At 37.4% G+C, this 14866-nt stretch overlaps 1 protein-coding gene across 3 annotated transcripts; it reads right to left on the bottom strand.

The window, feature by feature from the left end:
- Positions 1-223: 223 nt before the first annotated feature.
- On the bottom strand, positions 224-14657 carry LOC133875471 (uncharacterized). 3 transcript variants are annotated; one of them, XM_062313620.1, is made up of 15 exons: positions 14489-14657; positions 12981-13648; positions 12563-12875; positions 11515-11661; positions 11338-11426; positions 11098-11205; positions 10218-10344; positions 9811-9875; positions 9548-9722; positions 8815-9009; positions 8644-8691; positions 7836-7982; positions 7636-7718; positions 1311-1426; positions 224-650 (listed from the first exon to the last, which is right to left on the bottom strand). In XM_062313620.1, exons 2-15 carry the CDS (start codon positions 13580-13582, stop codon positions 568-570), a joined length of 2298 nt encoding a protein of 765 aa, XP_062169604.1. In that variant the 5' UTR covers positions 13583-13648; positions 14489-14657; the 3' UTR covers positions 224-567. The 3 variants fall into 3 exon arrangements, with proteins under 3 accessions (XP_062169604.1, XP_062169610.1, XP_062169618.1); XM_062313626.1 differs by having other exon boundaries at positions 12981-13645; XM_062313634.1 differs by lacking the exon at positions 14489-14657 and adding an exon at positions 14201-14345 and having other exon boundaries at positions 12981-13645.
- Between the last annotated feature and the right edge of the window lie 209 nt (positions 14658-14866).

Below are 14866 nucleotides of genomic sequence, written 5' to 3'. Positions count from 1 at the left end.
GTCTATAAAATTGCCATGAGTCTCTTAGCATATGAGAAGCACCTGATTTTTTATTTAGCATGTGAAAGTCACGTGGTTTTTTTCAGACGTGACTCCACAAAATGAGTAAATTGTATTGTCATAATTTTAATGGTTTGAAGAGACAAGATGTGCTTTCCCAAACAAAGAGGATTCATCGATAAATTGATAAAGTACCCATTTTAAAACATCTGGAGCTTCAACCAAGTAAAACATCATAGATGCATTATTTCAATCTAAGACAATCTAATATAGGATCTACAGACTACAAAGATTGTTTTTCATGTCAAGTACAAACCCTGGTATTGGTTCTGTGTACATATATCATCTTTATCTATCAGCTTTGACGTTTTTACTGCTCTAGCTAGCAACCATGTCTTTCCTATCAGATTGCTAGAATAGTCTAATATCATTTTATTTATGAGACAAAACCAACGCCCAAAAAATTAACCGTTGGAATTTGAAGCAATGATTTATTTTGTTCAGGGAACCATTCAACAGCATCTGCCAAAATCTGAAAATAAGAAGTCACAACTGGAATAGTACCCTCTACATACCCCCATCGTCAGCTGTATTTGCATCTTCTGCCCTACTACCCAGTTTGACAATGTCTTCTACAAGAATCTTCCCATCTGTGCAATGAAGTTGAGAATAATCCTGTTATTCTCATCAAGTAATGCACACTTAATTGATCAAAGATTTAATCTATAATGACAGCAATGGAAAGACCAAAACTTTATTTTGGAAGAGCATCAGTAAGTATCCTTATATGCTGCCATGGAAAGAAACTTAAAGAGGATGAAAAAATTCATTTTAAAATGTGTAAAGTATTATTATCTTTTCAAAAGTGTAGACCAGTAAAAGAGATAATTAATTACATTTTTGAGAGTTGTGAATAATATCATGAATGAGTTAAAGACTCATGCTTCCTGCAACTCTATTACTACCATATATATATATAGCTTTCTTAAAATAAGCATGTTTAGTATTTGTTTCTTTGAAAAACACATAACACTTTCCAAAAAAGTTTACCAAACAATTTTCTTTTGTGACACCCCAGAAAACATTTTCTCAAATGTAGAACCCACCAAAAGCACTTTTTAACTTAATATCACATCAAAACCTTTTTCAAATCAAAACAGAAAAAACACTTTTCAAAAGAATAAATATACCCTTCTATATTCTTTATAAATGAGTTACAAACATCGTAGAACATCACAAATTGAGAGAGAGAGAGAGAGAGAGAGAGAGAGAGAGAGAGAGAGAGAGAGAGGAGAGGAGAAGAAACTGACCTGTGTCTTTGGATAGGTTGCTGATGAGTTCTTGGACACCCTCCTTGCCCAATGCGTCTTTCAAGTACATAGCAGCAGATGCAACCTCCTCTGGAGTAACTTTCCCATCATAATCTCTGCAAGCATACAGCATTTATTGTTTGACTACCTAAATTAAGTCTTAAGCATTACAATAAAGTCAAACCATTTGACAAATTACCCATATTAATATACCATGGAGTGAGTGTTATTAACTACCAGGACTAGCCAAATCTAAGTAGGCCAAACTGAGTAGTACTAAAGGATGATAATGCTGCTGTCATCTAATCAAGTCAAACTCTCAGAGCTAAATAGAGCATCTTGCTTTCCATTAACAATGTAATCCTCATGCATTGCAAAAATAGTCTCTCTTTCCTAAAACCAGATACATTTCTAAATTTACTTATCAAAAAAGAAAACATTTCAAAATTTGATTATCAATGTAAATTATTCTCTAATGTCAGCGCCTTATCATGATATTACAACAATGCCTCGAAACAAATATAAACATATATTTCCATCTTTAAAATCATAAGTTAAATAGTTATTAGTTTATCACATTACAAGACATGCTTGAGTAATTATCCCACTAAGGGAGAAAAAAATGAAGCACCAGTAAGTTGCTTCAGCTTTCAGTTATACCATGAAAACGTTGGCTATGTTTGTTCCTGTTTTTGGGGGAGTTTTTTTTTTTTTTTTTTGAAAAAGTGTTTTAAGGTGATATAAAGGTGAAGAAGTGTTTTTTGGAGGGGTCAGAGTGACTCTGTGGCCACCCCAATTTGGTCGGGGTGGCCACACAGGTACTCTAATCTTTTTTAAAATAAATAAATAAATCTTTAAATCATTTTAAGTAACAAGTTAGCTCCTCCCTGATAAAGTTGAGCATTTGTTTTGTCAAAATATCCCTACAAAAGGTGTGAAATTTTTTATAAAAGATGTTTTGTGTTTCGATAGAAGTGTGTTTTTCAAACTGAAACCAAAAAAAAAAAAAAAAAACTTGGGAGAATTCTTGGCAAACATAGCAGTGGTCTTCCAGCTAGTTTATTGGACTATAGTCCATCATAAAAGCAGTTTATCTGATGCACATACATAGGTGAGTGAACACAAAGGAAAGGTGAAAGCTACTAAGGTAGCAAGAACAGTGCAATAGCTTTTGCATTGGTAGGATCCGCTTGCAGGCCATGACCTAAAGGCTTGGGGTCAGATAGACGTTTATAAGACTGAAGCCAAAAATTGCAATTCGCTTTTGGAATAATCGTGAAATAATACTGATTCCAAGCAACAACACATTACTCTCCTGTATTTCTCTTAATCTACCTTTTTTCCCTCACTTTCTAATCCAGAATAATTTACATCTCTGAAACACCAGTTATGCCCCCCTCGGTAATTAGACCATCCAAAAAATCAAATGTTTATTTTAACCTCTCCCAATAACCTAGTTGGAATTAATCCACCTTGACTGTGCCCTATACATATCTTTGTAATCAAACTTCCATTCTGAATCCTTTTATGAATGAACTTGATGACCTTCATTGCAGGGTAAAAATTGAATATTCGCTAAGCACCATAAGCTCGAGCCACCATACCCCAAAACTTTGTGCTTCTGAATAGTATTTCCAATGCTATCAAAATATCACATGAAAGGTTCTACAGCTGGCAAGTTTACCCACTTGACTAATACGAGACTATCAGTTCCTATGACAAGACCTCTCAAGTCCTGCAGGAAATTCATCATGATCTTGCATAGAACAATAAAAAGCATGAAAGAGACGCTATAAAAATAGACCAATTTATGAAACCTCTTATCTAGATGAGAATCAAGAAAATTTGAAGCTAGAAATATTCAAAAATATTTTGATAGGTAAATAACGAGATAGCATGAAAAGCGTAAAGGCGCCCCAAAGCATACACGGAGTATACAAAAAGGACACCAAAACAAAAGAAAAAAGAGAGCAAAGAAAGAAACCCGAAAAAACTCAAGAAAAATTACACTAAATCCCCAATCTCTTGCCTCTAAACCTGCTAGATCCCACACTCCTAGCATCGACATTGATCGAGCATTCTAAATTCTTGACCTCTATTCATTTTTTTCTTAGGAGTAGATACCGAGTTCTGCCCCTCATCCACCAATGTCAAGAAATCTAGAAAACCCTCCTCAGACCCCATAGAAGAAATCCCCATCGTGCTAAAACACAACTTAGCATCTTTCACTGCCTTGGTGTGAACAACCCCACCCTCCAGGCCATCCCCCAACAAATTCTCACCCAACTTGCACTGTTGATCCCTCCAAGACATCCCAAGTAGAAACTGGGGAGAACACTCAACCACCGAGGAGAACGGTCTTGGAGGAGACACAGCCCAATTATACCCACCAAAAAAGTCCTTCTGCGACGAATTCGAGAAGAGAGGGCCCTAACCACGACCCATGCTAAAACACGAACCCGGACCCGGACCCGAATCCTGGGTAGTGCCCACCGCCAACTCCGGAGCAAGCCCACCGCACAAAACCACCTTTTCCTTAGCCACCGGAGCCACCAGAGTAGAAGCCAGCGAAAGGAAGGAACTTAACCTTGCATAGATAGGAGAGCAAAAGCTCAAGCGACAGAGAGAGAGAACCCATCGCCATTGCCTGAGAAGTAAGCAAGGTAAGCTTCGGCTGACTCTCATTCTGTCAAGACCATGCAAGAGCAGACGCCGCTGAGGCCGCTGAAAACGACGACTCCGGAAGAAAGAGAGGGTTCTGAACATTACCCAACCTCATGCTCGAACCCAAATTCGAAATCCGCCTCAAAGCCTCACAAGGAACCAGCGACCACACGGGCCTCGACTTCACAACAGCCCCCTCAGCTATGGGCTTACGCGAGTTTGCCCCAACCCGCCTTGGAGTAAATTTACACCTTTTAAGTCTTAGGCCCGCCAGAAAACCAGCCCTTTGAAAAAGCCCAACAGAGGGCTTAAAGCCCAAACCCTTTGAAGACCCACAAGCCCGAGAGAGAGACTTTTTTGAATTAACCCGAGAAGTAGACTCGGTGAAGCTTCGGAGGAGTACCAAGATCTGCTTCAACACGTCAAGTATGCTATCCCACCGCAGAGAAACATCAGCCTCAACGACATCTTCCCTAGACACGCAAGCCATCCTACTGCCGAAATCTCGGGAACTGGAACGTTCAGCGGTTCGGAGGACCTTACCCAGTGGATCAAGCGCCTGTTTCTCCAGAACAGGACAATCCGGTTCCTCGTGGTGAGACCCCCCACGAGGATCCAGAGTCTGACCCATCGGTCAGCAACCCAAAACCGAAGCACCAGTAGCTGCCGAGCGAACCACTTCCGCAAACGACGGAAATCCTGACTCCTTACCCATCTTAAAGGTCGTCGGAGGACCACCTGCAGACGGAGACCCTATCTTGGCACCAAAAAAAGCCAAGGCTTTGCTCAACTCCCCAGAGACACGGCCCCAACCCCGCCCATCGAGACCTTCAGGGAAACAAACCCACCCTTTCTGACCTCCCATGGCGAAAACCGCAACCTCCAAGAATCGACCGGATCTATTTTCATCTAACCTAGTGAAAGTAGCCGAAGAACCCTCCCTAAATGTTTTAACGAGGTCCTCGACCTCTGGATGATCCAAAACCTCTTCCCCCACAGACAGCAACCAAGCAGAGCATTCCGACCCCAAAACAACAAACTCAGAGAACCCTTTCCTCTTTTCCTCTATCTGAAGCTCTACCACCCCTTGTACCACCAAAAAGCAAAAAGATTTCGCCTCTATGTAAAATCGGCTCTCCATCTCTAACCATGGACAGCAACCCTTACATATTGAATAATGTAAAGAGCTCTGACTAGAAAGTCAGAGCACGCTGGAGAGAGGAGCCTTTAGAGGCAAAGGCGCGGTGGAAGATACAGGAACAAAGGAAGGTAGGGAATTCGGAGTCAGAAAAGGGATAGACGATGAACCGCCACTCCTTTGGTGGGTTTTGTGGGTTGTATTGCGGGCACTTGGTTTTTTTCCTTGCGTTTTTGTTTGGGTTCCTTTGCGGGTTGTTTTGGGTAATAAAGGAGGAAAATATATTTTAGCTCCTTGAACTAACACTACATTTTTATTTATGTCTCTAAACTTTAAAAATTAATGGGGCTGATATGTAAAAGGGCTACCCTTTTCTGGTATTTTCAGTTTTTCCCTTCTTTTTTTTTTTTGTTTAATTTTTAATAATTTTATTTTTTTTCAAATGGTAATTTTTAATAACTTCAATGGCACTTTGGAGAGAAAAATGCAAAAGTGTCTAATTTGACACGTAGTGGTAGATCAGGATGCCTTAATGTCACTTTTTAAAGTTTGGAAGCGTAAATGAAAATGAAGTGTTAGTTCAGGGGGAAAAGAATAAAGAGATATTCTAGTTTGAAAAACCTCTTGTTACTATTCAAAATTCCTATTATATAATAAACTTATAAATTTATAAATTTAAAATATTAAAATTAAAATTAATACATAAGATAAACACAATAAGAGACAAGAAGAAATTAGGCCACACCCTATATATTTGATACCCACTCCGAGAAAAAAACTTGAGGAAAAGTACACATATCTCTCTCAAACTATCACATTATTGTCAATATCCCCACAAACTATTAATTGTGTCAATGTCCCTCGATGACAAAAATACCCTTCATAAAATTATATAATAATAATAATAAATAAATAAATAACCAATTTTTCATTTTAAATTTTTGGGGAAACTTGACAAAACCCCCCTTAATTTCCACTTGATTTGAAATTACCCCCTCAAAGTTCAAAAACTCTAAAATTCACCCCTAAATGAAGAAAAGTTACAACTATAAACAACAAATTAGGGTTGGGCAACCTAATAATAAACACCAGAGAAAGCATAAATTAGGAGGGAATGCATCTGAATGACGCCGCCCCTATTGATTCTTGGCACGAATGCTGAGAACCAAGGCCACAAGTAAAAGCAGTTAAACAAGGGTCGATAGGGCCCTGACGAACCCTACCCAAACACCTGTCGGGTAACAACTACAGGGGTCAAGGAACATGGAGAAAATACATAGAATAAAAAACAACATAATAATAAAAAAAAAGCCCAGAAACACAAAAATAGCAAAATAAAATCATCACAACATCGAAAGGGATGAACTGAGGCCACAAGCATGGCTGAACGTCGCCATCGCCAGCACTTGAAGACCTCTCTCCAGCAGAGGACGCCGAGGGCTATTGCAAACAACCAACAGCAAAAACAGGGGAAGACTGGGAGGAGGAATGTAGCCACCGCGCGTCGGCGGATGAGATTCACTCGCTGACGCGTGCAAGCCACGCTCCGGTGCGTGGATGTTCGGAGAAGTCGCGGCTAGTGTTGACAAAGGCGGAAGACGATAAGGAACACGATGAAGAGACGCGTGTCGTGATGAAACTGGTGGAGGAACGTAGATCTAACTTCAAAAAATTCGACTCGAGATCCTATCCAAATTCGGTGGAAAAGGGAGATAGCCGATGAAAGTTGTATTGATGGTAAGGAAAGCAGATAAAAGGCCTCCAAAGAGGCGGATAAGGTTAGAGAAAACCTTAGCAGGATGGGAGCCTCAAAAGATGCATAAGCAGAGGGGGAAAGGAGGAGGGGAGAAGAAAGGGAAGAGGAGGGAGAGGGAAGCACATAGCTTCCCTCCCATGACTTTTGGGTTTGGAGGTTTTTCAGAGAAAAATGTTTTTCACTACTCAATTTTTGAATTTGTTGCAATGTCCCATCTCCGTTAGGATTTTCAGTTATTAATTTTGTTTTTATTATTATTATTTATTTCAAAAAAAAATTCATTTCTTTTTTTTTTCTTTTTTTAATTTTTGTTTTCTTTTTTTCTTAAATTGTTTTCATTATCTTTTTTAAACTTTCTCATTTTTTCGTTTAATTTTATTTTTAATTTTTTTTATTATTTTGAATTTATAAGGACAATTTTGTCCTATTGAAAAAAAAAAAATTAGAATCATTTTTGTCTTTTTGTTGGTCTTGAGAGAGACATTAACATTTTTTGGTAGTTTAGGAGGGAAATTGACACAATTGGTAGTTTGGGAGGATATTGACCATTGGGTAGTAGTTTGAAGGGGATATGTGTACTTTTTCCAAAAACTTGTAATACCGACTCAATACATAATTCCATCAATTACTTATCTATTAAAAAATGAGTTAGTTGAGCTAATCCTCTTCTACCGTTAGTTAAGAATATTGCATAATGTAACCACAACTATATGATCAATCATATATCATATTTATTATTTTTCCCCACCCCGTAAATAATTACAAACCTGTCAAGTAGTCGCCAACGATCACCGATTTCAGCATCCACATCATCAATTTCCTTTTCAAGATTTTGGAGCATAGCATCAACCTGAAATATACAAAGGACATGAAATAGTTACTGTCATGTTGTGTGAATCTATAACACTTATACCAGAAAACTGAAAAACAAGAGAGAAAAATAATACTTGGACTTGAAAATTCTTACCCTCTCTATCAGTGATGACGAAGCGACATCACCTTCTGCCTCTTCAGCAGCATTCTCAGTTTCCTCTCGAGCAGCTCTATATGCCTTCATAGCATCTTTTTCACTACCAGTACCCTCTTTATCTACCATGCTGTTATAAAGTTCTATCTGGAAACATTAAGGCAATTAGATGTGAGCAAAACATAAATAACTATTCGCTCATACACAATCATCGGCAAATATACATAACAAGGACTGGTATAATTAGGAATATCAACCGAAGGATCATTCGGGCTGTCAGAATCAACATAAAAGATCATATAACCCCATCCTGTCACAAAATTCTTATGCACCCAATGAACACAGAAAATAAAGAAAGGTATATCATATTAACAATCGGAGATATTGATTTTACATATATAAGTCAAGTACCAGATAAAATTGGTTGCAAAGATAGTTACAAATATTACTAGTAGAAGATGTATACAGAATCTAGGGTTGAATGGCATTGAAAGAAACTACCAATCAAGAGATCCTCCAAACATGAAGTGACCAAAAACTCAAGGAAAATCCCAAGTATACATGTAGATGCATGTGAATAACTCAGAACTAGGGGTGCAAAATTATGGCCCTCCTTATGGATAAAATAAGCATATAATTTCTTTCTTCATTTTAATTTTCTTCTCCTCTATGAGGAACATCGTTAATAATTACCCTGAATCAAACTTTGAAGCCAACATAGGACACAAAAGTGCTGAAAGCAGGTTACCAAATACTAATTGTGTTTCACAATCACACATGTCCAAAGTCTGAAAAAACAAAGAAATACCTCCTTATTGACAAGGCTCAGAAACTCTTCACGTTCTCTACTAACTGACTGTAGAAAAAGAAAAGAGATGAATTAAATTACAATTTAGGCAAGAAAGTTGAATATGTTAAGAAATAATATTAACCAATAGTATCTCAACAATTCAAAGCTTTTAATGTCCGGTCTCCTTACAGACGCAGAAGCTAAAACAGCCAATGCACGGCTTAGTTCACATAGGTGTTCTTGTTTTTCTTGTGCTCTTTCTCTGGCTTGTTCTTGTGCTTCTCTTGCTATTGGACTACTCATCTCTTTAAGTGCCAAATCCTCTTGACTAGCTTTACTTTCCTTCATTCTGGCTTGCTCTTCTTCCTCTTTCTCCTCCTCCTCCTATAATTTAATTTAAAGCAAATCAAGTAATTCGATAAGTACTTGAGTCTCAACAAATTGCTAAGTACTTGAGGCTCAGAGAATGAGCTCTTGTAGTATACTGGGCACCTTTTGATTTAAAGCTTCAACCTCATTTGCTAACAAGATTCAGATACTATTCACAGTACTGAAACGTAAATAACCATTTTCTAATTCATACTTTGTTTAGATAATATACTTAGTTATTTTGTGCTTCAACACCAGCCAAAAACAATGCACCAAAACTAACTCATTAAAATAAAATAATAAACTAAAATGACAGTCATTAAAGCATTCTCCTCTAGATAGAATTAGTAATAATAATCATCTCAACAGTCAAGTTCCTAAAGCCGTAAAGGGGTTGGTGAATTAGGCAAGAATGTGTAGCAAAAAAAAATTGATAAGTAATTCAATCTTATTAGAAAGCGCAAAGGGATGCAACTCTAGCACAACTCTAGTACAAAGGAAGTATACAAGAGAAACCCCCTATATGTGTAGCAAAATATTAACAAATATCAACCTTGATTAGTTCTTCCTGCATCTCAAGATATTCCAGTTTCCTTCTCCTTCCTGACACAGAATCTTCAGATGGCAAAGCTGTAACACTAACAGTATCTGTAACCTCATCGGGCAGAGAAGAGATTGTAGCTTGGAGAACTTCCTCAAGCCTCAACCTCCCGGACAGAAGGAAGGACCTGCATATTTATCAAGTAGATAAAGATATCATAGAGTACATAATAGACAAAGAGGGCGAGCAGGAAAACTGACGGGGCTTTATATTACCTGGAAAGGATCAAAAGGGAAGATGGTAGAGAATGATTAAGAGACAAATCCAACCAATCACGAAGCTGCATAAGGGAGTTAACAATTTAAGCAATTTCATTAATAAAACACCAGAGTTCTGTTCTCTTTTTTGATAAGTATCACCAAAATTCTATTAATATAATTCAAACCATTAAAAGCTTTAATGAAGAGAAGTAACAGTTACAATCTTCTTCGGATGACACAATGATTTTTTTTTTCTCTTTTTGGGTGGGGGAGGATTTTTTCGGCAGCTAACTTGCATTTAGTATGACTTATAACAAACAGTGCAAACATAACTCACACTCAAGTTTGCGAACCTCACACAGTGCTTCAGCCGCTTAATAGAAGAAAGGAATGAAATAAGTAGCCACGGTTCAAGAAAAAACCTGTTGGCGCATTTCTTCAACTGAAAGATCTCCAAGCATGCCTCGCTCCCTACACTCCTCTCGAAGTTCAGCTTCTGAAAGGGACTCCACACCCTCCGCTTCAATCAATCTATCATCAGCCTTAATCCTAAAAGAGAGAAAAAGGGGGCATTCAATCAATTCACCATTATAATATAAGCCCAATTTTTAGCACATAAGGTTGAATATCTTGTAACGAATATCAGTTCCTTCCAGGATACCAACAATCAGAGATAGGAAAATAAAAGTTTTGACATTTGCACTGACAATGTCAGATATCAATCATGAAAAGACAACAAAACAAAGTAATTTTTATGATCTATTCTCAAGAAAGGATTTTGTAAAATCTTTGATAAAATCGGGCAGAGGACAAAATGATTACCCAACTACGAATAATAATTAACACACATTATATGTATATGAGATACCTTTAGCACACAAACCGATGACCTCACATTGAAAAAACTGTTAAGATCTTCAAATTTAGAAAAATAAATAAATAAATAAATTCTTCATTGCCAGTAGTAAGTCACCCGCATTAAGGATTTTTATAATTTCCCATAGCTAAGGGGTCTCGCTAGCTCCCAACAAATGAGTTTATTTCCATACTCTTACTAATTTAATGTTAAAAATGCACCAAAAAATTGTATCTCAGACATATGCTCAGAACCGTGTTCCACTGACTTACATCAATAAGCCGCTATGGCCAATTTCACTTAAGACTGAGCATGACACAACCAAGAACCTATATAGCTTTCAGATCAACTGCACAACATTCTTACACTTTAAGTTCTTACAAAAATTATAAACTCATTGTGACAAAAGTATAGAATTTGCTAATGATGTAAAAGTATGATCTTACCGCTGGAGTCTCTTTCGGAGCATGTAACGTAAATATGCATCAGTAAAAGTAAATTTGAATAATTTTGTGTCGATTCCCATATACTTGCACATACTGAGTAACCGAGGCCTGATAGCAGCAAAAGAAGAAAAAGCAAAGAAATTATGATTGCTTCTCAGGTGGCAAACAAATGGCATTGATATCAATTAAAAAGAAAAGTAGTAAAGATTCTTTGTATATCACAGTAATCATGATGGCAACCTGCTGATATTATCTAGAGTAAGTTCATCATTAAACAACTTAGCAAAGCCCAAAATTTCATCATTAGAGACACGGGCCCCAGTTCTAACCTGCATAAAAATAAAAGGCATATAACGTTAAACAAAAGAGAGAAAGGAGGAGGAAACCCAAGGAGGACAATGAAACTAAACTCCTCACCCTGTTAAGAAACTTATCAAGATCTTCAGCTGTTTTTCTAGTTTCTCCACTCCTTGAGTTTTTAACTTCCTTTGCCATTTCTTTCACAGTGTCCTGGAGGAACTTGGCATATTCTATTCTTGCATTTAACCTCCTTTTCAATGCCTCCTACATATTGAGCAATTGAGGTTAAGCCAAACATTCAACTTAAGAGTATATATAGCCAAAAAAAAAAAAAGAAAAAAAAAAAAGAAGAAGAACCAAAAATCTGAGTATATATCAATGTTTCTATGGACAGACAGTATTATGTGAAGATGTAAGTTTGTGTGTGTGCCTATAAATGCACATGGACGTGTTCCTTATAGAGCAAATTTACAAATTAGAAGAACTGAAGGGTTAATATACAAATATGTGGTTTACACAGAGTCAAGGAGACCCACCCTTAAAGAGAAAAAACTAGAGTACAAGCTATAGAATACAGACATAGACATATATATATATATATATATATATATATATATATATATATATATAGAGAGAGAGAGAGAGAGAGAGAGAGAGAGAGAGAGAGAGAGAAATGATGCAACGTAAGTTCAACTGTCAGGAGAAACAAGTTATTCAAATTTTTTTTCTTTCCTTCCACACAAAAAAAAAAAGGCTCAAATTCATGATTTGCAATGTAATGCACTGCACAATACTTGAGACTGACTTTCTAGCCCTATTCCTTGCTCAGTTACTCAATTCTGCTACAATGGGGTCTAGATATCCATTTATCTACTAAAATCACTGCAGGGCCTTTGCCTTTACCAGTGTTAATGAAGTTTTCTATCTAAAAGCAACAGCTCCCAGACTGCAAGGTTTGACCTAAATGGACACATCCTATTGGAGCATTAAGGAACTAAGTTCTTGATAAGTAGTACTTTATATTTATAACCAAACATTACCACCACATTAGTTCCAAAAGAGCCATTCCATGCAGGAAAATCATCGCAAGAGCAAGAAAAAATAAGAGGTGAATATTAAGTGAAAAAGAAGATAGAATTCTAGCAACACCCATCACAATTAGTACCTGCTCCTTCATCTTGTCTTGAAAAGTCGACGGCAACATGTTGGGAAATAATTTCAGAAATACCGGCAAGAGAAACTCCATGAATGGAACTATGATAAAAACTGCAAAAGGAACTAGCCTAAAAATATCAGCCGTGGTTCGCGTTAGTTGTTGTCTCTCCCTTCTAGAGAGACTCTTCCCACCAGCAAGCTTTAATAGCAATCTTGAACTGATCCTCACGTCAACCCAGAGTAGCTTAGTACCCAACCAATAATGTTGCAATGTTGATTTAAATTCATCTTTCAAATGAACAAGTTTCTTGGCCCAGTCTGCCCTGCATGAAGGGACAGCAAACCAAACAAGCAGCACTCGTAAGATCATGTTGGTTAAGTTTTTTAGTTGAATAATATATATACATCATTTGGAGATAGAGTCCAACCTGCTCATAGAAGCTATGGCTCTCAAAGCAGGACCAATCCCTAAAAACGTGGCCCATACTCTTTGCAGACTAGATTTAGTAGCCTTATGAGATTCTTGCAGCCGTTTTGCCTTCGCTTTGGCTTTTGCACTACTCAAACCTTCCACAGCTTGATCACATTCTTCTGGAGATGCTTCCTTTCTCTTTTTAGCAACCATTTCTTCATTTTTCTCATCATCACTGCCCATTTCAGGCTGTTTGGCTGCAGCTGTGTAAGCATTTCGAATTGACTGTGACATCAATCCCATCCCCATAGGAGAAATGTCTTTCGATCTGCCATTTCCAAAGCCCAAAACTGTAATTCCATAATATCCATGCCTAAACTGTCCTAACCCTGAAAAGGGTAATAATCCCTCTTTTGCCACCGAAACTTTATCCCCATCCTTCATGCGACTAAAATATGTAGAAGGGTAGTCTTCACTGCACTTGGGACCCTGTGAATCCAAATTCTGCAGAGCATGCCCATGACCGATACATGGGAAACTTTGAATTGAGCGAGTGGAGGCATTCACGTAACCAGAAATGAATCTCTTCCTTCTCAAAATTGCTCTGGATGCCATCATCAAATTCCTCTCTCTTTACAAAGAGACACACATTCACATTTCTCAAAAGACCACCCAGTTGAGCTGCTAGATAATTACATTCACAAAAAGACCAATCAAACCACAATATTAAAAAATGATAAATACAATAACATTCCCACAAAGCCTCCATCAGAGGAAAAATTTAAGACATCACTACAATCTCATATAAAATCCGTCTTTATCAGAATGAGCAGTGTAAAATCACTAAACAAAATTACATTAGCGAGAAGAACACCATGTTTCACTAAACCCATCAATCTGTTCGCTACAATGTACTTGAAAAACACAAATCGAACAGAAAAATGAGTAGAATAAAATGATATTTGCTATGCAAATTTGTAAACATTTCATTTGTAAACTTTATATGTTCTACAAAATTCTTTTGTAAAATAAAATAATAGTTAAAATAAATAAATAAAACTTAACAAGAAGTATTAAATTTCCAAGGTTAACATCTTTATTTTCCTTCAATTTCTACGCAACCAAACAGAGCAGAAACTAAATCAAATTTTGCAAGAACCGCTAACACTGATAATATAATATTGGAGATAATTTGATAAGAAAAACTAAACAAACTTCAGATATCTAACTATCAACCTCATATCTCCAAATTAAGCCGCTAACGACAGAAACTAATTCCTCGTACGGACAAAACTAGCCTCGGAAAACGAAGATGAAGAATTAGATCGCAAGCAAAAACTTGTTGCGCAAGAAACATCGACCATACTCGCTTTAACTTGAATCGATTTCGTTCCTTAAAACACCAAACGAAAACACAAAATAAAGAAATGCAAACGTAATCATTGTGCGGGAACAAGGATTACACAATCTTCAAACGGTGCGTTCGGTTGCGAACAGTGATCAGATAATGGCGTATACACTTACGGTTTCTGTGAGAAATCAGAACCGGTGACCGAGAAATCAACGTCGGACGATCGATCTCGCCGAGAGCAGAAAGTTAGGGTCAAAGCGGGCTCGAGAAAAGTGTGAGGTTTTAGAGAGGGTTATGAAGCCGGGGCAAGCGATATACATGGCAGCTTCAGAGGAGAGTGCATTACGACGTCGTTTTTATCGACAGTGGTTTGACTCGAAAAGATTTGGTGGGAGAACGTTGATTGGGATATGTTTTGTGACGCTTTCAGGTGCTGACACCTGTCCAGACGTTGGTGTTAGGATTTGGCTCTAGCGGAAAGTGCAACCAATGTATATTCTTGATCTCCAAGAAAAATGAAAAAATGAATTATTAATTTTCAATTCTTTTCG

This window comes from Alnus glutinosa, chromosome 1 (genome assembly GCF_958979055.1).
Source record: "Alnus glutinosa chromosome 1, dhAlnGlut1.1, whole genome shotgun sequence".
NCBI lineage: Eukaryota > Viridiplantae > Streptophyta > Magnoliopsida > Fagales > Betulaceae > Alnus > Alnus glutinosa.
This window is presented reverse-complemented; position numbering and strand designations above follow the sequence as displayed.

Excerpts from the sequence above, each read along its gene's own strand:
- LOC133875471 (XM_062313620.1), bottom strand. The coding sequence starts at position 13,582 with ATGATGGCATCCAGAGCAATTTTGAGAAGGAAGAGATTCATTTCTGGT. Across the intron at positions 11,662-12,562 it reads AAGACAAGATGAAGGAGCAG|GAGGCATTGAAAAGGAGGTT; the intron begins GTACTAATTGTG and ends CTCAATATGTAG. Across the intron at positions 9,010-9,547 it reads TGCAGGAAGAACTAATCAAG|GAGGAGGAGGAGAAAGAGGA; the intron begins GTTGATATTTGT and ends ATTAAATTATAG.